Source organism: Podarcis cretensis (assembly GCF_951804945.1).
Source record: "Podarcis cretensis genome assembly, chromosome: 7".
NCBI classification, from domain to species: Eukaryota; Metazoa; Chordata; class Lepidosauria; order Squamata; family Lacertidae; genus Podarcis; species Podarcis cretensis.
Genome location: NC_137176.1, coordinates 26,023,554 through 26,049,538, shown reverse-complemented (window position 1 = coordinate 26,049,538; position 25,985 = coordinate 26,023,554). Strand labels below are relative to the sequence as shown.

Here is a 25,985-nt window from a genome sequence, read left to right as displayed (position 1 = left end):
AATTCTTAGAACAGCTCTGAGTCATAGGTTTATGTATATTGTACTAGTACGTATGAAATTATCACCGTCTAAAATGCCAAGTCTGTACTGTTTTCCAGCACCATGATCTACCACAGCAAACTAAGGAGGCTGATTCAGTGACCACCAGTATAAATGGTCATATTATCTGGCTGAATGAATGATGAAAATTTAGAATGAAACACTGTAAAAGGTTAATATGCACATTGGTGGCTATGGAAACCTTCATACCATCATTCATCAACATAAGCAGATGGAACTGATTGATTAGTGTTTGATTGACTTCAATGGAAGTAGAATGAATCAGGATTACTAGTGCCAAATATGTATTTTCTTTTCTTTGTGGCAGAGCCATATAAATAATTGTGTTCTTCTCAATAACTGACAGTTTTTAAACTGCTTCCAAATTCACAAGGATATATAGAAGCATTCTGGCCTAATTAAGAGAATTTATTTCCAGCACATGAAAGGAAATGTCTTAATTATGACTTTTCAGTGCCTTTCCATTAAGATATTCACAAACAGCAGGTAGATGAACATAAATATATAAAATAAAATTCCATGGTCTTATATTCTAGACTGATTTTTTTATTTATTATTTTTTGAATACTCTCTCTCCCTCTCCTTTCTGGTTTTCCCATGTATTTATTTGCTGGAATATACTGCAGAAAATAAGCATATAAATTTAAACTTTTAACACATGAATAGATATAAGACTTGAAAATACAAATGGAAAATATATAATAAATCACACCCATCATTACTTCTTTCTCAAGCATTTATGCTCCAGCAACAATCTGGAAGAAAGAAACTGTCCACATCTTCTTTGCTAATTCAAAACTGGATTAAATAGAGCGTGAAATATCCAGTAATTCTGGTTTCTGAGTTTTATCCCTGTTTTGCACAGACAGGGTAATTAAAAGAAATATATGGCTACCTGTTTGAAAGCAAACGTAGTAGTTGCAGTTAGAACCCTCTTGCAAACAGCTGCCCAAATGAAGCAATTTGGTGACTGAATTTGTTTTACATTCCTCTGTAAAGCTGAAAAAATCACTTTGCTTACCACTTCAGTTGGCCTGTAGTATTTGTGATTAACTGTCACATGGATCTTGCCAGTTTCTTTGCATCGACCTACTTCGTTCTCATTCTTGCCTTCCCACCTGCAAAGATGACAAACATTTCATCACCCCATAATGTCTTTACCAGTCTGGTCACAGCAGCATTTGGTGCACAGATTCTTAGACAAGGCTGGTGTTATTTCTCTCTCCAGGGCAATGTACACTTCAGGCCACAGGAGCAGAGGCAGAAGTTTGACCAGAGCGGAAGCACAGTGGCTTTTAAGGTCCACTTGTTTTGTGCTCTGATACTATGCATGAGATGCAGAATAAGCTTTTAGCATTGGACACCACTTTGTTAGGTGCATCACGTACTATATTTTGCAAGTAAATCTATATAAGGACACAAATAACAGGATTCTGTACCTGAAGAAGCACTAGATGAGGGGTCAGCAAACTTTTTCAGCAGGGGGCGGTCCACTGTCCCTCAGACCTTGTAAGGGACTGGACTTTATTTGGAAAAAAAATAATGAACCAATTCCTATGCCCCACAAATAACCCAGAGATGCATTTAAATAAAAGGACACATTCTACTCATGTAAAAACACGCTGATTCCCAGACCATCCGCGGGCTGGATTTAGAAGGCAATTGGGCTAGATCCAGGCCCTGGGCCTTAGTTTGCCTACCCATGCACTAGATCATGAATCTTTTGCCACAATAAATATGTTACTCTTTAAGATGCTACAAAAATACAGTTTTTACTGCTACAGACTAACACTGATAAGCAGTGGAATTTACGCCCGAGTAGTTAGAAATTAGGTAAAGGTAAAGGTACCCCTGCCCGTACGGGCCAGTCTTGACAGACTCTGGGGTTGTGCGCCCATCTCACTTAAGAGGCCAGGGGCCAGCGCTGTCCGGAGACACTTCCGGGTCACGTGGCCAGCGTGACATCGCTGCTCTGGCGAGCCAGAGCCGCACACGGAAACGCCGTTTACCTTCCCGCTGGTAAGCGGTCCCTATTTATCTACTTGCACCCGGAGGTGCTTTCGAACTGCTAGGTTGGCAGGCGCTGGGACCGAGCAGCGGGAGCGCACCCCGCCACAGGGATTCGAACCGCCGACCTTTCGATCGGCAAGTCCTAGGCGCTGAGGCTTTAACCCACAGCGCCACCTGCGTCCCCTAGTTAGAAATTAGATGTTTACAAAAACAGATGTGTAACATAGGCTAGAGATATAAAGTAGACAACAAAATACAAAAATATATTCATTTATCATTTGATACATAGTCTATAAAGATGATACTTAACATCTTTGTACATTCGTTTTCCCAGGTCTAACGATGACAGAGCTACAAGCAATCTCCAATTTGCCTTGAAATGTGCTCAGATCAAACACTTCTACAATCAATTTCAACATCAGACTAAAAACTTGTTTGTCTAATTATGTTCCTCAGTTGGTTTCTACGTTGCTTTCATGATAATTTGTCGAACTATTTTAAAACATGCTTTCTGACTTTTAAGTGTCGTCTCCTTTGTTTTTCACACTATTACTTTAACGTAAGACTTCATAGAATCCTTCCTAAAAGCCACATGCTGGGCTTTGCAAGAGGGAAAAATTGACTCTGTGAAGTGGACCAGCATATGTTCTGTTCACGGAATCACTCCGAGTTACAGCCTGTCTTAAATACTGAAATGGAACAAAAGAGATGAGTAGACCTCATGCTCATGGGGTGAATTACAAACAGAATGAGCAAATGGTGTGCATATGTTTGCATAAGGCTGAAATCCCCTCTCTCTCCCAGGCTTAAGCTCAGAGGGCCCTAAGCATATTTGGTCTCACAGAGCACTTATTGGAACATCAAACACTCAACCATATGCCAGGCAGGCCCATAACTAGGACATTGGCATGGGAAGCAAGAGCGAATTTTGCTTGCCTGCAGAAGATCATTATCTGTGTTTGAGGTTGGGGGGATGGACGAACTCAGCTTTCAGAATATTTTGAAAACAATGTGCGATCAAATGTTTACTATACTGTACGTTCACATAATTCATTGTTGCAAAACTATAAACATTCCTATAATCTGCAGAAAATGGAGATTAGGGAATGATCCAATCCCACCCCAGGCAAGACAGTGTACAGCTGTACAGAAATCCTGTACACTCATAGCATGCCATGGATTTTCCCCATTAGATGGCAGTTTCCTGGTAGTTATTTGTCAATTCTGGAAGAAGGGAGTAAGGAAACCCTTTGCAGCTGTAAAAGGACCAGAACTGCCTTTTTATTTCTCTGGAAGTGGTTGACCTCATGCTCTGAGTTTTCTAGAGCCTCACTATTCACCATCACCGCAATACAGTGGTACCTCTGGTTATGAACTTAATTCATTCCGGAGGTCCGTTCTTAACCTGAAACTGTTCTTAACCTGAAGCACCACTTTAGCTAATGGGGCCTCCTGCTGCTGCCGCACAGCCGGAGAACAATTTCTGTTCTCATCCTGAAGCAAAGTTCTTAACCCGAGGTACTATTTCTGGGTTAGCGGAGTCTGTAACCTGAAGCGTCTGTAACCCGAGGTACCACTGTAAAAGTGTAAAAGTGGTCAGTTGGATGTTGTAGTTGCTGGATGCAACAGGAGCAAGGAAAGGGTGGCTCAACCTAGACAGAAAAATATGCAGCCACTTTTTGTTTTCAATAACAGAGAAGTAGAGATAGTTGCTAGTCAGATTACTAGAGAAAAAGGATGTTAATTCCTTCCAAGGATTTATTAGAGAAGCATATTAATGATAATATTTTCTGCAGCCCTTTTTGAACACACTATGAAATATTCCTGAAGGTAGAGAGACAGAGAGAGAAAGAAAGCTGTCAGCATTAACTTTTGTCTGCTCAGAATTTGTTGACAGAGCAGAAGGACCTTGTCTGCAGGAGTCCTGATTCAAGGCAGATATAACACAAACTCAGAAGATTGCTCAAGAAGCAGGACAAAAGCCACATGGGAGAAAAAAAAAAATGTATAGACATGCTAGATCAAAACAGAACCCCATCTAGGGAAAGATCAAGATGGTTGTCACCATTAACATTTAAAGCAGGTTTTTAGTAATTTAAAGCAGGATGAATCCACAGAATACTGTACGTAACGCTTAATGATATTGAAGATTAAAAACATATACTCCTGGTGTGTCTCATAAATTCCTATGGGCCTGCTTCTCAGTGAGAGAACTAAACATGATAATGTAAGACTGTTCTTTTTAATTTACTCCCTAGGTTTCAAAAGCAATTCCAGATAGGTTGATAGTGTAGTATTTGCCACTCCAACATATTCAAAATAAGATCACCATAAAAATCACAGAGTCCAACATTAGCCATACTCAAGAGTAGACCTATTTAAAACAATGGACACAATTAACTTGGGTCCACTGGGTGGAATTTAACATTGTGCCATGATGAAGAATCCATTTGAGCAAGCCTTTCAGCTTCCCAGACAGACTGATTTCCCCCTTTCTCCCTCCCCCCGCATGCTGTTCTGGGGGTTCTCCCAACCCACCCAAGCCAATTTCAGGGGGCACATGGTGGGAGGGGATGGGGCAAAAGCCCAACTGTGCAAGTAGAAGTCCTTGCGTAAGACTTAACCACAGATGGAACTTATCAGATGAATCCCATCCATTAATTTCAATGGGATACAACCCACAGAGACCTCAGAAGTAGATTTCAGCTCCTTTTTCAGAAAAAAGCTTTCTCATTCCTCAAATAACTTTTCATAATGAATGGTTGTTGTTTAGTCGTGTCTGACTCTTCATGACCCCATGGACCAGAGCATGCCAGGCACTCCTGTCTTCCACTGCCTCCCGCAGTTTGGTCAAACTCATGTTGGTAGCTTCGATAACACTGTCCAACCATCTCGTCCTCTGTTGTCCCCTTCTCCTTGTGCCCTCCATCTTTCCCAACATCAGGGTCTTTTCCAGGGAGTCTTCTCTTCTCATGAGGTGGCCAAAGTATTGGAGCCTCAGCTTCACGACCTGTCCTTTCAGTGAGAACTCAGGGCTGATTTCCTTCAGAATGGAGAGGTTTGATCTTCTTGCAGTCCATGGGACTCTCAAGAGTCTCCTCCAGCACCATAATTCAAAAGCATCAATTCTTCGGCGATCAGCCTTCTTTATGGTGCAGCTCTCACTTCCATACATCACTACTGGGAAAACCATAGCTTTAACTATACGGACCTTTGTCGGCAATCTGATGTCTCTGCTTTTCAAGATGCTGTCAATAATAGTAATAATAATAATAATAATAATAATAATAATAATAATAATAATTTATTATTTGTACCCCGCCCATCTGGCTGGGTTTCCCTAGCCACTCTGGGCGGCTTCCATAGAAACCAAAAATACACTAAAATATCACAGATTAAAAACTTCCCTGAATAGGGCTGCCTTAAGATGTCTTCTGAATGTCAGGTAGTTATTTATCGCTTTGACATCTGATGGGAGGGCGTTCCACAGGGCGGGCGTCTAGGTTTGTTATTGCATTTCTCCCAAGAAGCAGGCGTCTTTTAATTTCGTGACTGCTGTCACCATCTGCAGTGATCATGGAGCCCAAGAAAGTAAAATCTCTCACTGCCTCTATTTCTTCCCCTATTTGCCAGGAAGTGATGGGACCAGTGGCCATGATCTTAGTTTTTTTGATGTTGAGCTTCAGACCATATTTTGCGCTCTCCTCTTTCACCCTCATTAAAAGGTTCTTTAATTCCTCCTCACTTTCTGCCATCAAGGTTGTGTCATCTGCATATCTGAGGTTGTTAATATTTCTTCCGGCAATCTTAATTCATCTTAATTGGGATTCATTCATCTTAATTGGGATTCATCCCGCCCAGCCTTTCGCATGATGAATTCTGCATATAAGTTAAATAAGCAGGGAGGCAATATACAGCCTTGTTGTACTCCTTTCCCAATTTTGAACCAATCAGTTGTTCCACATCCAGTTCTAACTGTAGCTTCTTGTCCCACATAGAGATTTCTCAGGAGACAGATGAGGTGATCAGGCACTCCCATTTCTTTAAGAAATTGCCATAGTTTGCTATGGTCGACACAGTCAAAGGCTTTTGCATAGTCAATGAAGCAGAAGTAGATGAATAGTAAGAGATGATAATTATTCAGTAGCTCAACATGTTTCCCAAAGTACTATAAAGTAACTATAATATACGATACACTTCAAAATACTGTGTGCAGTACTCATGCCAGTGGGAAAGCAATGCAATAAATATTTGTAAACAAAACACTTTGAAATATCTGCCACAAGTATAAGGATGCATAGTTTGAATAGGAAGTAATTTTTCAGGCTAGTGAGTTTGTCACCAATTGTCAGCCAGATTAGCCACTTCACTGGAGTTTAGTGCATGCATAACAGAATATTATTGCACACCACAAAGTTCCGCATGGGCCCTTTTTATCACCAGAATGAAGGTCATGATTTTGAAAATAAGCTCCACTTTAATGGCATACTTCCTTCCTTGTTAATGTTCAAAGATGCTTAATTGTTCTGCAAATGACAAAAATGAAAGCCCAATCTTGAGTGCATGCTAACACTTCAGCTTAGCTCAACTGCTATTAACCACAGGATAAACACATCAGAAGACAATGACCAGATTGCAGGTCAACATGCATGCATGACTACTGCATGTTTTAAAAAAAGAGAGAGATTTCCCATCATCGTGTTACATTTTTGTTTTGTGGATAATCAACAGATGCAATAAGAAAATTGATTATGGGGCAAAGTTTAGACAGGAAATAAATATGGTACGGTAATCATATTGATCTGATGTTCAGATAGAATTTCTACTTGTTTTAATACTTACTAAAAGAGAAAGTACAAAGAAAAAAACCACAGGGGAAAAGTAAATAACCCTCCAAATCTGAAAAGTGTGATACGTAGCTCTTATAACAATGTGTTCACCAGCTGCAAATGACCGTTTTCCAGTCCTCCTAGAAAAGGGAAATGACAGCAGCAACGACAAGGAATATCCCTGTGCGAGCCATGCATGTTGAGTCAAATGAAGTTGCTTTTGATTTTAATCTAAGGATTACTCTCCAGTACAATTCAGGTGCTGAGTCTCTTCTAATGATGAAGGTCAAGTGAGGGAAGAGCGGAGGAGCACTGGCAAGCCTTGTCGCTTGGGAGCATCACCTTCCATTTGTTTACAACATGCCAGCCTCCACAAATAGGCCATGTAGAACAAGTTCATCCTTCATGGAGGCCCGTAAACAAGGGGAAGGTTCTGCACTGGAGGAGAAGGGGCTTGCCACCACGCCTGTGCTCTCCCTCCCATCATTTTCATTATATAAAGAAACCGCACACCTGAACCGTGTGGGGAACACAGCCAAAATATATTGAAGTTATTTATTATTTTTAACTTCTTGGGAATCCATGCTCTAGGTGGTAAATGGCAATGCCAGTCAATGTGCCATATTGTCACTGATGGCACTATATCCAGGGGTTGTGGAATGTTGTCTGGACTGCCGGCTGCTTGACCTTTTGATACTATGGGTCACAGTACCCTTCTGGATAATAATAATAATAATAATAATAATAATAATAATAATAATAATTTTTATTTATCATAGAATCATAGAGTTGGAAGAGACCACAAGGGCCATCGAGTCCAACCCCCTGCCAAGCAGGAAACACCATCAGAGCACTCCTGACATATGGTTGTCAAGCCTCTGCTTAAAGACCTCCAAAGAAGGAGACTCCACCACACTCCTTGGCAGCAAATTCCACTGTCGAACAGCTCTTACTGTCAGGAAGTTCTTCCTAATGTTTAGGTGGAATCTTCTTTCTTGTAGTTTGGAACCATTGCTCCGTGTCCGCTTCTCTGGAGCAGCAGAAAACAACCTTTCTCCCTCCTCTATGTGACATCCTTTTATATATTTGAACATGGCTATCATATCACCCCTTAACCTCCTCTTCTCCAGGCTAAACATGCCCAGCTCCCTTAGCCGTTCCTCATAAGGCATCGTTTCCAGGCCTTTGACCATTTTGGTTGCCCTCCTCTGGACACTTTCCAGTTTGTCAGTGTCCTTCTTGAACTGTGGTGCCCAGAACTGGACACAGTACTCCAGGTGAGGTCTGACCAGAGCAGAATACAGTGGCACTATTACTTCCCTTGATCTAGATGCTATACTCCTATTGATGCAGCCCAGAATTGCATTGGCCTTTTTAGCTGCCGCGTCACACTGTTGGCTCATGTAAAGTTTGTGGTCAACCAAGACTCCTAGATCCTTTTCACATTTATATCCCACCCTCCCCAGCCGAAGCCGGGCTCAGGGCGGCTAACAACAATAAAATAGTGCAACATTCTAAAAACATTTCATTATAAAAATTCATTGATTAGGCTCTGTGTGGGACGCAGTTGATATGTCAGAGCAGCGTACATGGTCACTAACCCCTCCTTTTCTTCTGACAACATCTTGTAAGAAAGGTTATGTGGAGAAATAGTGATTGGCCCAGGAAGCTTCATTGTTAAGTGGACCTGGTTCTTCCAGGTCTGATTCCAATACTGATTCCACTTTCTTGGTGCAGATTTATAGCTATATAAATTTATAGTTGCATAGGTTATAGTTCATTACTGTTCATTCTCTATCCTGTCGTAAGGCAGGGTTTGGCAGCATAATCTCCTCTATGGAATAACTTAGTTGCAGAGTTTCCATAATTAGAGAAGCCTTCAAAAACATTTATCTGTTGTTTGAAGCAGTCATCATCACAACAACAAATCTTATGATTGTTTAAAAAACAACAGTTGTCTTGAATATTCTTAGAACAAGGTGAGGTTGCAGGTTAGGACATGTTGGTCAACATGAGGACACTACAACCTCTGGTTACACCAGAGCTCAGTTGGTTAGGGCATGGCACTGATAATGTCAAGGTTGCAAGTTTGATCCCCGTATGGGACAGCTGCATATCCGTGAATTGCAAGGAGTTAAACTAGATGATTCTCAGAATCCCTTCCAACTTTATGCAGCTCTATGATTGAGCCCCCAAACCTGGCTCAGCCAAAGATACGCCAGCCTAAGTTGCTCATCTCAGCTGAGTTCAAGCTGGTATTAAGCCTCCAGAAAGCGTTTGGATGTAGTATTGGAAGACACAAGATTTGCCCACCTTGGAAGAATGGCAGATGCAAGTGATTGACTATATGGAACTGGCAGAAATGACCGGCAGAATCCGGGACCTGGGAGAAGAGTCGGTGGAAGAGGACTGGAAGAAGTTCAAAGAATATCTCCGAAAACACTGTAAAATGTTTGAATGTTAAAATGATGTTGGATATAAAGAGAATAGGGCATCAGTGACAGGGGAAAAAGAAAAATGTAAAAATGTTTTGAAGAAAAAAGGGGTAAGACTAGAGTACTATTATGTTGAGACTAAACAAATGATATAAAGGATTAAGTTACTAAGAACATGTGATAAATGGCTTTAAAAGGAAAGAAAATTAAATGCATAATAGGCTGAAATGTATAATATTGAATAAGATTGGAAAGAGGGTAGGGAATTGCTGAACCTGATTGTGTAAAGAGGAAGACAGAAAAGGGAGATGTGAGGAAGTCAGGAAAGAGGGTTATAAAGATAGCAAGTAAGAAATAATTTTTTCTTTATTATTTGTTCTTTTTCTTTTGATAATCTCTATTTTTTGTATTTCTGGATTGTGTTATTTTTGATTGTCTTTTTGTTTTGTTTTGTTTTTTCTAACTGTGATATTTGTTTTATTATGCAAAATCTTAATAAATATTATATATATATATATATATATATAAAACAAAACAGAAAGTGTTTGGATGTGTGGAGGGAATGGGACCAGAGACAGGAGACTTAGGCTAGCTCCTAAGACCATTCAGCCTGGTCATACGACCTAGTAACCTGGCACAGAACACTATTTTAAAGGCTTCCTTTACCTCCACCGTGATCAGAGCAGCAGAAACCAGTCTGATCTGGCTTAATTTATGCCTGCTTGCTTCACACCAGCTTCTTGTACCTCTAGGATTGCTCCCTTGCACATGCTGAAAAACAGCTCTTGCTTGTGAGACTTTTCAGAACCCTTTACTCCTTTAAAACATTTCTAGGCTGCTTTCCCCCCAAAACACCCAAAGCAGCTTACACAGAAGAAATGCAAATACTCTGAAGAACAGGCAAATCATGACCATTTCAGGCAAGGATAGCAAAAATGGAGATTAATGTGACTGTTCATTGCTTTTTTATGTTAATCTCAGCCCTTCAAGCAACGAATACTTTTGCTGCAGATCTATATGTAGAATTATATGAGGGAAAACCTCATAAATCTTTCCACTGCTTATATAGGCTCCCCTCCACCTTTATTCACAGACAGCAGTCTGCTAAGAACTTTCGAGTGCCGTAGTGGTTTGAGGCTATCCTTACAATGCTGCTCTGATTTAATAAGATTAATGACAGAAAATTAGTCAAGACAAGTGTTTGCTTGTTTGGTTTATCCTGTTGGAGTTCAAATGAGAAGAGGGAAGTGTTTCCCCATCGTATTACTTAATTAGTAATAGGCAAAAGGAAGATAGAAAGGGGGGAGAAAAGGTGTAATAGTTACGGGGGGAAATATTTGTAGCTGAAAGGTCTTCTTGTCAGTGCAAGGAACTGAATTAGAATCACTCTGAGGAGTCTCATTACTCCAGAGTTTTCCTTGGCAGTAGCCGTGTTAAAAGAACAAAAAAATGAACTAGATTTCAAAGATGAAAGTCTCATAGACAAAATTGCTTACATTTCACTTGTCAAAATTTCCTTTTCCTCATTGTTTCAGACCAACACAATGAAACATTGTTATCTCTGACATAGTAGATACACCACTGATTTTGATGTGGATTAAATGCCAACACTAGGGGTAGTTTTGAAAAATAATGCAATGAAATTAAAGCTACACATAGTCTCAGAAGTTTTAAACCAGTGATGAAGAACAGATATGGGTAAGGGCATTTTGTGTGTGTGTACTTTCTCCATATGGGACGCAGGTGGCGCTGTGGGTTAAAGCCTCAGCGCCTAGGACTTGCCGATCGAAAGGTCAGCGGTTCGAATCCCTGCGGCGGGGTGCGCTCCCGCTGCTCGGTCCCAGCGCCTGCCAACCTAGCAGTTCAAAAGCACCTCCGGGTGCAAGTAGATAAATAGGGACCGCTTACCAGCGGGAAGGTAAACGGCGTTTCCGTGTGCGGCTCTGGCTCGCCAGAGCAGCGATGTCACGCTGGCCACGTGACCCGGAAGTGTATCCGGACAGCGCTGGCCCCTGGCCTCTTAAGTGAGATGGGCGCACAACCCCAGAGTCTGTCAAGACTGGCCCGTATGGGCAGGGGTACCTTTACCTTTACCTTTTACTTTCTCCATGTCCATTCCCCCTTCCCTTTCTCTCACACTCTCCTATTTATACACACATAACTCATTCATTGTCCCATGCAATACTCATATTATGTACATAACAATGACATTCATATGCACCAGGAATGCCTTCGGATGTTATGGGACTACAACTCCCATCATCAGTGTCGACTGGCCATGATAACTGGGCTGATGGAGTTGGAGTTGAACAACATCTTTGGGCTCTATGTTCAGTATACAGCATATACAGAGCTTAATACCTGACCCATATCCCACCATTCTTGCCAACAGCATACAGTCTGTCTCTGTGTGTGCTCTGATAGTGAAGTGGTGAAAAAAAGGGGTCTCCTTTGGTACTGTGGTTGCTTTTGCTGGATCAAAGAGTCTTTTGTCAGAGGAGGGGCACCAGCAACCCAACCTGTCCTACAATCACCTTGGTTTTAGTTTTTTAACAGAAATATGCAAGCAAGTAAGTAAAATAATAATACAAACAGAAGCAAGTGCTTCTGATCTCTCCAAAGTCTGCTGAGAACTCCTATACCCGGAGAAACTAGAGCATGAGTAGGCAAACTAAGGCCCGGGGGCCGGATCCGGCCCAATTGCCTTTTAAATCCAGCCTGCGGGTGGTCCGGGAATCAGCGTGTTTTTACATGAGTAGAATGTGTGCTTTTATTTAAAATGCATCTCTGGGTTATTTGTGGGGCATAGGAATTCATTCATTCCCCCCAAAAAAATATAGTCCGACCCCCCACAAGGGCTGAGGGACAGTGGACCGGCCCCCTGCTGAAAAAGTTTGCTGACCCCTGACCTAGAGAAACCTGCAGTAGTCCCAAGGCAGACTGAGGTGCCTCATATCATGGATGTCTAGCCTGCCTCCCTCACCTGATAAACCCTCCCCATAGCATCCTGATAGGAAGCTCAGAGTCTCTGCAAGAGTACCAATCTGAATGTCATAAGGTTCTATCACCAGGATTATACTTGGGAGGAAAGGAAGAGGGAGAAGATCCAGTTGCAAACAATGACCCAGCACATGACTCAGAGGTCCTGGCAGGGATGCTTGGCAGTGAGAATATAAGTCTCTTTGTCTGCTCTGGACCTTTGCCAAGTTCACAACTCCCTCGTGAGCTCTGCAAGTGCTTGTTCAATTGCTCATCTCCAGAAGTCGCTGCCTTAGTTCCTGCTCCAAGCGCCCATTTGCTTTTGGAATGGAAATTTACTTTCCATTTGGATTCTGTGAAAAGCAAACCCCAAAACTGACAGCAGGTTCAGAGCAAATGAGGAAAATGGACTCTCTTTCTTGAGTCATCCATCCACCTACTGTTACAACAATGCAGTATGTAGCTGTTGCTGGACTACAGCTAGCTAGCAGGAACAGTGGTCAGGGATGATGGGGACTGTAGTCCAAAAGCAGCTGTAAACCCAAATTTGGGAAAACCCGCTCTGGATTTCAGTATCTGAGCACAAAATTGTAATACCAAATATGAGAATGGCACACTTGGTTGTTGTCCCACAACTGTGAAAACTTCCTTGCCTTAGTCAAAACCTGAGTCTTTCCTAGATGTACACAAGACTCCCTTTGTTAGGCTGGATTTTAACGTTTGGGATTAATCATATATGGGAGACCAGGGGCCAGATTCATCTAATGAATGCAAAACTTCTGTCTTTAAAGAGACATGCCACGAGAGTTTTGATTTGTTCTTTGGCTTGGAATGGAGATTCTTAATGTGGACATTTGAATACTGTCACCTTTCCCTACACCATCAAGTGAAAACCAAACGATTTTTTTAGTGCTTGATTGCACGATTTTAGGTTCAGATAGAACAGAGAGAATTCTGCCATTTTTTTGTTCTGGATATGAGTTGTCAACATATCTTCAAATTAGACTGAATCGGGAGGAAAGGATAATACTGAAAGGCTTTAGGACATAATAAGAGAGAGCACGGTACATGAACAGAACTACTGCACCACAGAGGTACATATAAAAGGATGTGAGCGAGAAATGGTCAACCAAAATTATTGCTGTTGTGTGTTCCTACTTACACAATCGTTTTCCCAACGTGCTGGAACGCCTTCTCCACAAATTCGCGGACACTGTGGACCTCCCCAGTAGCTATTACAAAGTCCTCTGGACATTCCATTTGCAGCATTAACCACATAGCCTGAAGAAAGATAAGTACATCCTAATTTAGTTCATCTGTTACTGTTCCCCCATTTGGCGCATTATATTGTATTACCACTTAAAACAACCCAAAGCATTTTCAATTAGCAGAACAGCGCTTCAAGGAAAAGCAGTACCACTGTGGCAAATTATTTTCATTACATTAGAGGAAGAAATTATATAATAAAGCCTAATTGGTTATAACTTCTCACTGCTCTATGGAAGATAATTTATTGATTTATGCATTTATAACCCCCCTCCCCAAATGACCACAAGAATCAAGTGAGTATACAGCTTATGACAATAAACTAAATGAAAGTATCCATAAAACATCATTAAAAACACCAATAAAACCTGCATAAATACTGATTTGTCAAAACAGAAAATTTGTCAAAACAATACAATTGTTAGAAGACATCTTAAAGAAGGGAGGAACGGTTCCCACCAAAGTTCTAGGGGCAGGGAGTTCCACAGGTAGGGCCTGCCACAGTAAAGGCTTGGTTCATAGTGAAGACCAGCTGAACCTCAAGGGTACGCGGAACCACCAGAAGTGCCCCATCAGAGGATCTCAATACACTTTATAAAAACCTTGCCCCATCCCACTGCATGACTTTACATCTCCCATTACTGGAATGCCTTTTTAACCCCTCCTTATTTAATTCCTCTGAAAATGTCAGGGTTAAAATGAGCAGCTGTATAAAGCTGTTCTTATCTCTCTTTTTTTGAACACCCAAATGTTGTTCAAACGTATATACAAGCATTCAGGAATACGGGTTCCCAACAGTGTCATCCCGCCTTGTACTGGACTTGGCAAAAATGCCCAAGTCATGAGGGAAACAGGCAGGAATGTCCCTGGGACAAAGACACCATTTGCCCATGGACAAATGGACTGAGAAAATGCCTCCTAAAGATCTTAGAAACCAGAAAAGATGGGTGTGAAGTTTCTCACTGCTGGACAGCAGAAATTCTTCACCCCAGCACACTTCTTTTGTCCTGCCAAATGGCCTCACCTCCCAGCATATTTATTAGTTGGTTGGCTACCATTCCTCTTAACACCTTAGGATCAATTTAAACCAGCCACTGGACATCACAGGGATGAGGGGATTCTATTTGAAGGCACATTTTTTCCTCAGGTTATAACTCAGTTATAACCTAGATATTAGGTTATAACTGAGATTGCAGCCCATAACTCAGTTCAACCTGTATTTCAGATATTTTCCAGGAGGTGGTAGTCTGTAATCTTGACACATTTTGAGAGCTTACAAGAACCTTCACTCAGTAAATTACATTGGCAAAAAGTCAATTTTTTTTAAAAAAAGTCATGTGACACCCTTGTTTTTGCAAAATCCAGATTCCACAACTGGAGTAAATGAAGAAAATGAAGCACTTGGCATATGCCTTATTTGATTATTTGTTGTCTGTAGAAAACGACATTTTCTCTGGCCAAATACATGTCTGAAACTTATGTGAAGTTAAAAAATGTATACATGTAAATTTAGCTGCTTAAGGTGTAGTTATTTGACCTGCATTATTAACATAGCTAGCTGAACAAAAAGAAAACAAAATCGTGAAGACGTTTTCGTAAAAGGCAAAATGCAAATAAACACAGAAATTTTCTTCTTCTAAATAAACAATGAGTTTTGGAATGAATTACGAACACATATCCTCTTTCACTTATTTTAATAGGTGGCAAAGTTGCATAACTGAGTCTGGTGGCTGTGCAGAGCTTTCAGGGCTAAATAGCTATGGCAGATGAAAGGCAAGCAAGAGAAATCAGGAGCAACAAATGTCTTCAACATCCTGCACAGGGTCAGCAGCTGAGCCAAGAACAGAACTTGGGGTTTCTGACTCCCAGCCTAGTATTCAATCAGCAAGACCACACTGCTACCCTGAAATGATATCTGGAGAAAAACTTACCACTGTAAGTCAATCCAAAATGACTGAAATACTCTAATCCCTTAGTGAAAGAAACAGGGAGCTACCTGTAAGGCTCAACCCTTGTTTAATAAATAATCTGCATGCAAACACCATAATTCAAACTCTCCCCATATGGTTTAAAGGGATTGCTATCTCGTAGGGTAATCCACAATGCTATTTGCATTGACCTCTTCACATCACATTTAAAGAAAACAACTTTACTAGCTCCCCAGATGCCAGGGGATACTCTGCAAATCAGATTAATATAAGCTCTGGGACAGCTCAGTTTCTTTTAGTAAATAGCACCTGAAAAGTTCAGATTTCCCCCGCCCCTCTGTCAGCAATACATAGAGAATTAAAGCATTCTCACAGAAGTAGTGTGCTTGCATGATGTTTTTTTTTTTACAGCTAAAACATGTAGCCAAAAGTTTCACTAGTATGCTACAGTTCTGTACCTGGAATAGTTGCAGCATGAAACAAATGAGGCTCAAGAAAACGTTGAGTAAACTTATGAAAGATACCTCGTTATTTCTATTCTGCTTTCTCAGTTGAGATACAGCAGCCTTTGGGGAGTAAAAAAAGAGTTTCTTAAAAAACAAAAAGAAAAAAACCCACCTCCAGGCATTCCAGTCTAACTACCTGATTAAATCCTTCACTGAAGGTGTGTCCTAACTCTTATGATGTCTTTTAAACTCAGGAAATCAAAATTCACGACTTACATGCAGATCTTTTGCTTCTTAGAGGCACACAAGGGTGAATAAGGTCAAAATGAAAGACACTGTATCCATTGGACTATGCCAGCTTTCTTGATCAGCCTACTGTGCACTGTGAGAATTAGTAGACGGATCAATTTCAGATGTAGTGATGTTTCTAAGACCAGACCTTCTAACACATTGCTGCAAAAATCCCGGCTGCTAGGGAAATGCATGTATGTCGTTATTGTCAACAAAGCCATAAGACATTTTGTTTCATTTCTGAAATGCAAAGATGGAGATTCATTTCAGTGAATCAAAAGATCTTAGTGCAATTTTATAAATTTAGAGCATGATCAGAAGCAGAACTTTTATCTAGTCGCTATTCAGTTGCTTTGTGCGGCTTGGTAGCACTGCTATAGATTGTTTTAAATCAAAAAGTTAATCTTTAGTATCTAAACATACAATCTAAACCAAACCTACTACAGATTGCATTGTCAATGTGTAACCATTCCTTTCCATTCCATTCCACCCATTTCTGTCATATGTGCTGACAGCAGATGAAAGGGTAGAGACCAGGATTCCAATTCTACGAAACTGCTTCAAAATTATGTCCCATTAATTCAAATCAATTTAGATTTCAAATGCAAAACCTATGGCACACAGTAGCTTTCTATTTTCTTCAATCCCTTCTGTGCAGAGTATTATTTTGCATATGCACAGGGATTCAGCATTGCAAACACAGAGTATTTTCCTGCTTGTAAAAGAAAACAGAAAAGGTGTGCTCATGGGATCTCATCGGGCTGCAGATATTGTGTTTATGGTTCAGATGAATGGCAACCTTTTATATCATTCACATCTTTAATTCTACAAAATTCATTAAAAAACCCTACAGTGGTACCTCAGGTTACAGACGCTTCAGGTTACAAACTCCACTAACCCAGAAATAGTACCTCGGGTTAAGAACTTTGCTCTAGGATGAGAACAGAAATCGTGTGGCGGCAGCGGGAGGCCCCATTAGCTAAAGTGGTACCTCAGGTTAAGAACAATTTCAGGTTAAGAACAGACTTCCAGAACGAATTACGTTCTTAACCCGAGGTACCACTGTAAGTTGTTCACAATTCTGCAAAATGAAATTTCCAAGGGACATTAGTGTATGTCAATGGATACAATATTGCAACATGACAAATACCTTATATTACTTGTATGGTGCTCACAACACTACATAATTTTGCTCCGTTTTTGCTGTTTCTTTAAAGCACCTTTTTCTGCTTCTTTAAAGCATCTTTTAAGTAGAGTTATTTAATTAAAAATACATACAGGTTTCTGTTTGCTTTGCTGTACTCATTTTTTTTTAAATAAACATCCTGCATTGTGAAAACATGTGAAATAATTATTAGAAGATTAGAAACTTTTTTTGAGAAATCATTTGTTTTTAGCAAACACTACTGTAGGATGTGGGTACGCTTGTACTTTTTTCTTCTGCATAAAAACCAACAACTGTTTAACAAAAATAGTCTCCTGTTCTTGAGACTATGTCAAAGAGACTCAATAAAGGGTAGGTGGATAAGATACACCAATTGCTCAATCTGTTTAATCATTCAATAAATATCTCATCAATAAATATTATGCAGTCAAACAGAAATCTGTACTGAATGCTTTCATAACAGTAAAAATCCCAGGAACTGGTTCTCTCCCACCACAAAGTATATAAAGTTCCTGATGTACCAATTTCTAGGGTTTTATTGTACTGGCTTCAGGATAAAAACAAGCAAAATAATAAAATACTGCAATTCTAGATTTATTTTGCCCTTACTAAATGGCTTACTGATTTTAACAGAGGGGAAAATCTTTGTTTAAAGTTCCACTGAGCATAATTAACGGTTATTGACTTGCAAATGAAGAACAGGTGACATTCTGAATTAGAAGATAAACGATCCTGTGTTCTTGTGTGATAATGGCTTAGTAATTGCTACAAAGCTGCAGCCTAGTGCATCCTATCATGATGCCAGATCATGTGCAGAAAACAAAGGCCTCTGTGCAATAGGTATTCAGCCGTTCACCTCTTTATACAGCTGTACAATGATTTGGTCCATTTATTCTCTGATGGGGCTGCACAACTGAGGTAAAAGTTCAGCCGTTCTCACCTTCCTGTTCACATGCTGAACTCCCTGACCCGTGACACGGCTAGGCCTCAATCTGCGATAAAATCACTGCCTGACTTTGGCTATCTTTTAACCATCGCGAGGTCACATATTTGAACATTTTTTTTGCGGAGGTGAAGGAAGAGACAAAGTTTTCTTCAATTTCTCAGCAGAATGATTCATATAGGGTGGCAGACGTTTACTTAGATGTCAATTCTAACAAAAAGTACTTTTCTTATCACCTCTCATTACCAGATGCTGGCAACGCTAATGGAAATTTGTGAAGATAAAACTCAATGAAGAAATCAACTGGGGTATAAATATCATCATCATCGTCAACATCATCATCATCATCATCATTATTTCATAATTAAATTGTTTTGTTAATGGCTTGAATTTCTGGGTTAGTTCCAAGTCTGCAGTCTTCCCAGGAGTTCTCTTGTATGAAGGGCTGTGCAAAATCCATAACCACATTTGTTTTTCTTACGTGAATCAATTTAGTTTTCCTCTAGGGGCTCCCAGCAATGCTAAAAGTGATACTGACTGCAACGCAAGAATACATACTAGCCAGTGCTATTTTTCTAGAAAAATAGGTGCTGGACCTCACCATGAATGCCCACCTGAGAGGTGCCGGAACTGAGTTCTGGCAAGTTCCAGCTGAAAAAAGCCCTGATAGTAGCATGCCTGTGTACTTTCAGAATACTTTGACCTGCACTTAACGTTCTGTATAGCTACACGGGTTGTCAGCATTTTCTTTACAAATAATAAAATCCCTCTAGTGAAGGTGGCATGGAATATTTCTGAGCTTATGACAAGATCCTAAGCCTTGCTTTTTAAACAAATAACTAGCAGCGGGTTGAAGCGAGGGTGAGTATTCATTTTTTACCTAGGCTAGAGTAGGGACACGGGTGGCACTGTGGGTTAAACCACAGAGCCTAGGACTTGCTGATCAGAAGGTCGGCGGTTCGAATCCCTGCGACGGGGTGAGCTCCCGTTGCTCGGTCCCTGCTCCTGCCCACCTAGCAGTTCGAAAGCACGTCAAAGTGCAAGTAGATAAATAGGTACCGCTCTGGCCGGAAGGTAAACAGTGTTTGCTTGCTCTGGTTTGCCAGAAGCGGCTTAGTCATGCTGGCCACATGACCCAGAAGCTGTACGCCGGCTCCCTTGGCCAATAAAGCGAGATGAGCACAGCAACCCCAGAGTCGGCCACGACTGGACCTAATGGTCAGGGGTCCCATTACCTTTACCTAGGCTAGAGTAACAGCACAGAAGAGGATGCTATGCCATGGATATTGTGCCGGCATGACAGGAAGTTTGGCAGTTCAAATGTTTTGACGTTGGGTGTCAAGTGAATATTCATGCAGGCCAACACCCTTCAGAAATAGCTTGCTCTCTATATTGTTCACACCTGGGTTACTGAAGGAAGTGAAAGAAAACCTTGCATAGGATTATTCTAGTCAAACCATACAAATTCTGCGCATTTCTCTTATGTGTGCATGACATGCGTACACACACACATGTGGGCGAAACCAGGATTTATTTTGGGTGGGGCAGGTTCAATGTTAGGGGGCAGAACCGAGCTATCTGCAATGCAACTGGTCAGTTAGTTAAGTATTTTTATGTGTTTACTTGATTTAGGGGGGCATATCCCCCCTGCTCCCCTTGGCTATGCCCATGCAGGGACGCGGGTGGCGCTGTGGGTAAAACCTCAGCACCTAGGACTTGCCGATCGCATGGTCGGTGGTTTGAATCCCCGCGGCGGGGTGAGCTCCCGCCGTTCGGTCCCAGCTCCTGCCCACCTAGCAGTTTGAAAGCACCCCTAAGTGCAAGTAGATAAATAGGTACCGCTTTATAGCAGGAAGGTAAACGGCGTTTCCGTGTGCTGCGCTGGTGTTGGCTCACCAGAGCAGCTTCGTCACGCTGGCCACGTGACCTGGAAGTGTCTGCGGACAGCGCTGGCTCCCGGCCTCTAGAGTGAGATGAGCGCACAACCCTAGAGTCTGTCAAGACTGGACGGTACGGGCAGGGGTACTTTTACCATTACCTTTACTTGATTTATGGGGGCATATGCCCCCTGCTCCCCTTGGCTATGCCCATGCACACACACATATCTGAAGCAACTATAGGTATGACTCACTAATCCAGCACCCAATTGAAGACACTTATTAACTGTGCTGTCATCCATTAGCACAATGCTTGTTAATCAAGGCTTAGTTTAACTAAACACCCAAATGTTCGTGGTAGCAAGATCCCTGCATTGTTGTATGACGCCTTTGTGATGGTGCTATTTGTCTGAAAACCAAAAAAACCCAAATCAAAACCTGAAAGTGGTCAGAAATCTTTAACTTAAAATGGATGAATTTTCTACAAGCAGTACTTTTTGTTTTTAGGAGGTTATGAGATCTCAAATTGAATAACATGCAATGGCCACCTATAATGTAGTTAACTTCTGAAGCTGAACATTCTAGAAAATCTAAGCAGAGTGTTAAGAATATGTACACGCTTATTTTAATATTTCGTAAGTCCAATTAGCAAGAGGAATTAAAATAAAAGCACAAAATGAATCAAGTTTCTATTGAAAATTACACTCGAAGAATACATTCAGAACCAGAAAAATGCACACACAAACCACGTTAAATATGTGCCGAGAATTTACAATACCCGATGGTGTGTTTTTGCACATTTCCTGAGCAGGGAATTTTTTTTTTAAAGGGGGGCGGGAGCCAAGGTGTACAAAGAACTATCTATTCACATACCCTCTTGGTACATAATTGGCACAACAGAATCAATAAATTCTAAGGAAGGGAAAACACAAAAGGAAATGCCTACTAGTATAAATGGGAAAGACCCAAGTTGCTCCTCCTATACAAATTCCAATATGTGCGGCTGTGGACTACGGCGGTCTACCGTATTTTTTGCTCTATAAGACTCACTTTCTCCCTCCTAAAAAGTAAGGGGAAATGTGTGTGCATCTTATGGAGCGAATGCAGGCTGCACAGCTATCACAGAAGCCAGAACAGCAAGAACTCTTGCTGTTCTGGCTTCTGAGATTCAGAATATTTTTTTTCTTCTTTTCCTCCTCCAAAAACTAGGTGCGTCTTGTGGTCTGGAGCGAAAAAAAGGTAGTTTGAATCGAGAGCAAAGTGGATTAACAGCAGAATAACACTCACGTGTGGACACTAGCCCTAGGTGTGGCATCAACAATCACAGCTGGAGGGAAGCCATTCACAACACTGATCATATTTAGGTATGTGTGATGGAGCAGGCAGAGGCAGGAGTGTGAACAAATGGAGTCTGGTTGGGTGTTCATTTCTCTCCAATAGTACAGTGACAATGTGAGAGGTTTCAGTCTACTACAGGCAGCCCTGAGCCCATGGGCAGCTGTGTCCTTTCGCTTCCAAATACCGGACTGTTTGCAGATCTGGTAAGACTGATCCTTCAGTGCAACAGCACAGTCTCTCTGAAACTCCCTGACTATTAACATTAGGCAAGCACTGTCAGTGTATTGTTTTCTGCACCTGCTAAAACCTTTTCATCTTAAGGCAAGCCTCCCAAGACATGTAATTTTACCATGCGACGCTAACACGAAACCTCTTTATGCATGCCAACTGGACAAATGGCAACCATAGTAGCAATACTTGCACTTGCAAATGGTGATTATTTATTTAGTTCATACTAATTACATCATTATTCACTAGCCAGGGACACTAGAAGGAAAAGTGGTGGTCTGTCTTGGCATACTGGGGTGCTTGGGATGTATAATAATAAATTAATATCTATTTTTCTTTTGCACTTGTATGGTCCAGCTGTTTTACAACACCTCAGGAGAAATAATGGGACAACATAAGACAGTGCTTGGGAACATAATCACTGTGATCTAGATAAACTTTTAAATATAAACCCTGAGAACCTTTCTGTTTTAATTCATCCAATTTCTTCCGTCATTCATTGCAGGTGAATACACAATGCTCTTACTGTGTTGTCAAACATTAATGTAGTGTTGTCCTTTTCTTTGTACTGTATCAGCGAGTGTCAAAATGCTGTTCTTGCAAAGTATGAAGGTATTTGTATAAGGCTTTATTACTGATCTTTAGGTATTTGCCATGGGCAAAATGAAACAGAAAAGCTGCTCGTTGGGAAATCACGTCAACAATAGAAGTTTAAACAAGCCTTTAAATATATCACCCTTTGTCTTTTCCTTTTTTAAAAAAGTCTGGAGCCATCTTTATCTATTGTCAGGGAACTGACATCGGAGCCAGCAGTGGAGGCAGGGCTCCCAAGCGATGCCGGAGAAGGGCCAAGCAGGGAGAGAGGGAACTCATCGGCTGGGGAAGGAAATCAGCGTAACACCAGGGATGAAGGGGGGTGGTTGGGGGAATCGGAGAGGGGTCTCCAGGACTCTTCGCTGGAGACCAGCGGGGAGAGCACAGGTCCTCCTCTGCCCACACCCACCCTGCGCAGAAGGCTTCCGCGCAGGGAAAGTAGGCGTAGACTTGGCGTCAAAGAGCTTTTGTGCTGGAAGAAGTTTAAGAGACGCCCACTGACGGATTCTGCTAGCGACTGAACAGCAACGAAGTGAAGGGCTGTCCAGTCAGGAAAGGTTTAACCAGGTTACCAGCCAGGAGTGGTGGCAACTTACGCACGAGCAACCCACATACATCCCATTACATCTATTATTAATATCTGTTGCATATCCCCTCACAAAAACTCCCTCACTTCATTGACAGAGAGGAAAAGATACCGTATTTTTTGCTCTCTAAGACGCACCAGACCACAAGACGCACCTAGTTTTTGGAGGAGGAAAACAAGGAAAAAAATATTCTGAATCTCAGAAGCCAGAACAGCAAGAGGGATCACTGCGCAGTGAAAGCAGCAATCCCTCTTGCTCTTCTGGCTTCTGGGATAGCTGGGCAGCCTGCATTCGCTCCATAAGATGCACACACATTTCCCCTTACATTTTAGGAGGGAAAAACTTGAGTCTTATAGAGCAAAAAATACGGTAATCCAAAAACACCCCTTGGTTGCCTTAAGGGGTGATACGGGGAAGATCAATGGTTGTGGGTGCTTGGGGAGAAGTATCAAGCCTTCAATCTCTGAAGGGGATGGAGGAGACTTGCTTCTCTCATTATTGGGTCTGGGACTTGTTGCAGATGAATTTATAGTACTTTAAGTGAGAGTGAATGGATTTGGAATTGGACCCCGCCTCTCAAGAAAAAGCTATGGTCCTTGCGGCAACGGAACCATGATATTACATACCTCATCCGCCGATGGGTGAATGGATGGGAAATGAAACATAATAATAATAATAATAATAATAATAATAATAATAATAATTTATTATTCATACCCCGCCTATCTGGCTGGGTTTCCTCAGCCACTCTGGGTGGCTTCCAACAAAACACTAAAATACAATAACCTATTAAACATTAAAAGCTTCCCTAAACAGGGCTGCCTTCAGATGTCTTCTAAAAGTTTGGTAGTTATTTTTCTCTTTGACATCTGGTGGGAGGGCGTTCCACATGCGCCAAGTTGGTCAGGTGGAAAGGCCCCAGATTTCCTGGCTGGGGAAAAGCACAATTTCCTATCCTGTTATTGTACGAATAAGCCTTATGTGCCATAAGGTAGGAGTGGTGGTGGAAATTCTTTTTGGCACAAAGATGCCACTATATGGTCATGGTAAGACCCGTTTCCCTAGTGTGTGGTCTACTGGCAAAAGCCCTGAATTGTTTAAATTAGGCTTCCTCAACCTCGACCCTCCAGAAGTTTTTGGCCTACAACTCCCATGATCCCTAGCTAGCAGGACCAGTGGTCAGGGATGATGGGAATTGTAGTCCCAAAACATCTGGAGGGCCGAGGGGCCTTGATACCAAAGGGACTGATCCTAGTTGATATTGAGGCCACTTGGAAAGGCCTGCTCCATGCTCCCCACACATGTATGGTTGGTGGTAGGAAGGAATGAGATGATCTCCTCTGTTGTAGTGCTTTTCTGAGGGGAATCCATTCTTGGGGGAAATCTGCCTGGCAAGCTTCTGTTCTGCCTAATGTATTTTCCTATCTGTCTTTCCGTGTTTGTTGGTTTTTATTTATTTATACGCGATGTTTTAATTGAATTGACAAACAGAACAAGAAAACGTAATAGGAAATACATAATATGTCAAGTACATGCATTAACATCTCACTTGAAATAAAGATGCTCTCTCTTGTAATCTTTTACGAGGAACTCCGCAGCCAGAACCCTGCTGCTTGTAGATGAGATAAAGACTTGTTTGGATCTGTAGAAATACGGTACCTTCTTGCTGTATGAACATTTAGGGAGCTCCCTTGGAGAGGGACTGAGGGGCCACAGAACGTGGCATATCTACCACTCCACAGTCAGAGAGGGAGGCCTGTCATCAGAGGATTCCCTAGCACACCTGTGGAAAGCTATGCCATTGCTGCCGACCCACCTTTAATGTTCCCTGGTGCGTTCCCAATTGGGAGGGGAATAAAGACGAAAAAAGGTAGGACGTCATACACCCCTTGCTCTAGCAGACACAAACTCAGCAGGTTTAGGATGCAGTGATGGTTCCTTCATCGCACAATCTCTCTCCCTCCCTCAACACAATCTCCCTAGGATAGTTCTGCTCAACAGGAAGGCCCCTGTGTCTTTGTCACAGGAAAGAGACCATACAAGTGAGAAGGGAGAAGACGGGGGGGGGGGAGGTGAAATAACACCAAGTATTATAAAATATAACCATAACAATAACTCAGATTACAAAATAATAAAAAAGATAACGATGAATCAATGGATAATCTTCCCTCCTGAATTAGCTATACAAAACTTCTTATACCTAGTAAAAATATGAAGCACGCTTCGAGGTTTTTGCCCTCTGGCTCATTAAAAAAACCCCCACAAATCTTTTAATCAGTTGCTTTTTATGGCTTCACGAATTAATTTGCTCTGTTTGGTTTAGAAATAAAGCAGAAATGTTTTTGTTCCATGGGGGGGATGGAGGAAGCAGCCACCCTATGCAGTCAACTTAATCACTGCAAGACGAAAGGGTGGCACCCAGAATGTGGTCAGGTTTGGGCAGACATAGGAATGAATGCTAGGAAAGCACTAGTCAAAGGCATGTTTTCATTACAAATAGCTCAAGTAGACTTTCAAGTCAAGTGTTGGTTTGTTGCTATAACAACTTAATCTCCTTAAATTATTCATCACACTGGGTGTATTGATCACCCTGTTGCAAGAACTGGCTGGAAGGCTTCTTGGCATCAGATGAAGATGCTTATGCATTTCCGTCTCTAATTTTTGAAGAAAATAGGATTAATCGTGTTCTTTCCACGAAGAGACCATCATCTCAGTTTGAACCAGGAGACATTACACTAGTCAGCAAGGAAAAATAAACAAAGAAAACACGACAGCAGATTTTCAGTATCATTTACCAGTATATGGGCACTCTAGCAACTTTAAATGAATATTAGGAGTAAATTCAAGACATTGGCCTGGTACACATAACAGCTAAGGCACACCATGACTTAGTGTGCATGTGCAACTAGGAGATCGCAACCACTTTGTTCCTCTGCTGTCCTGTGGCATGCATTCTAGCTGAGAATCTGTTATTGTGATTTCTGGAGAGATTTAACCCTCTGCACTTTC

General features: G+C 41.5%; 1 protein-coding gene across 1 annotated transcript in view; it reads right to left on the bottom strand.

Annotated features, from left to right (window-relative positions):
• Positions 1-25,985, bottom strand: part of GMDS (GDP-mannose 4,6-dehydratase) — a 297,379-nt gene that overhangs the window by 75,567 nt on the left and 195,827 nt on the right. Inside the window, exons 8-9 of the mRNA XM_079985071.1 lie at positions 13,476-13,594; positions 1,082-1,178 (exon numbers count right to left, since the gene is read on the bottom strand). Coding sequence (XP_079841197.1) covers positions 1,082-1,178; positions 13,476-13,594 — 216 coding nt within the window. The remainder of the gene's footprint in view (positions 1-1,081; positions 1,179-13,475; positions 13,595-25,985) is intronic.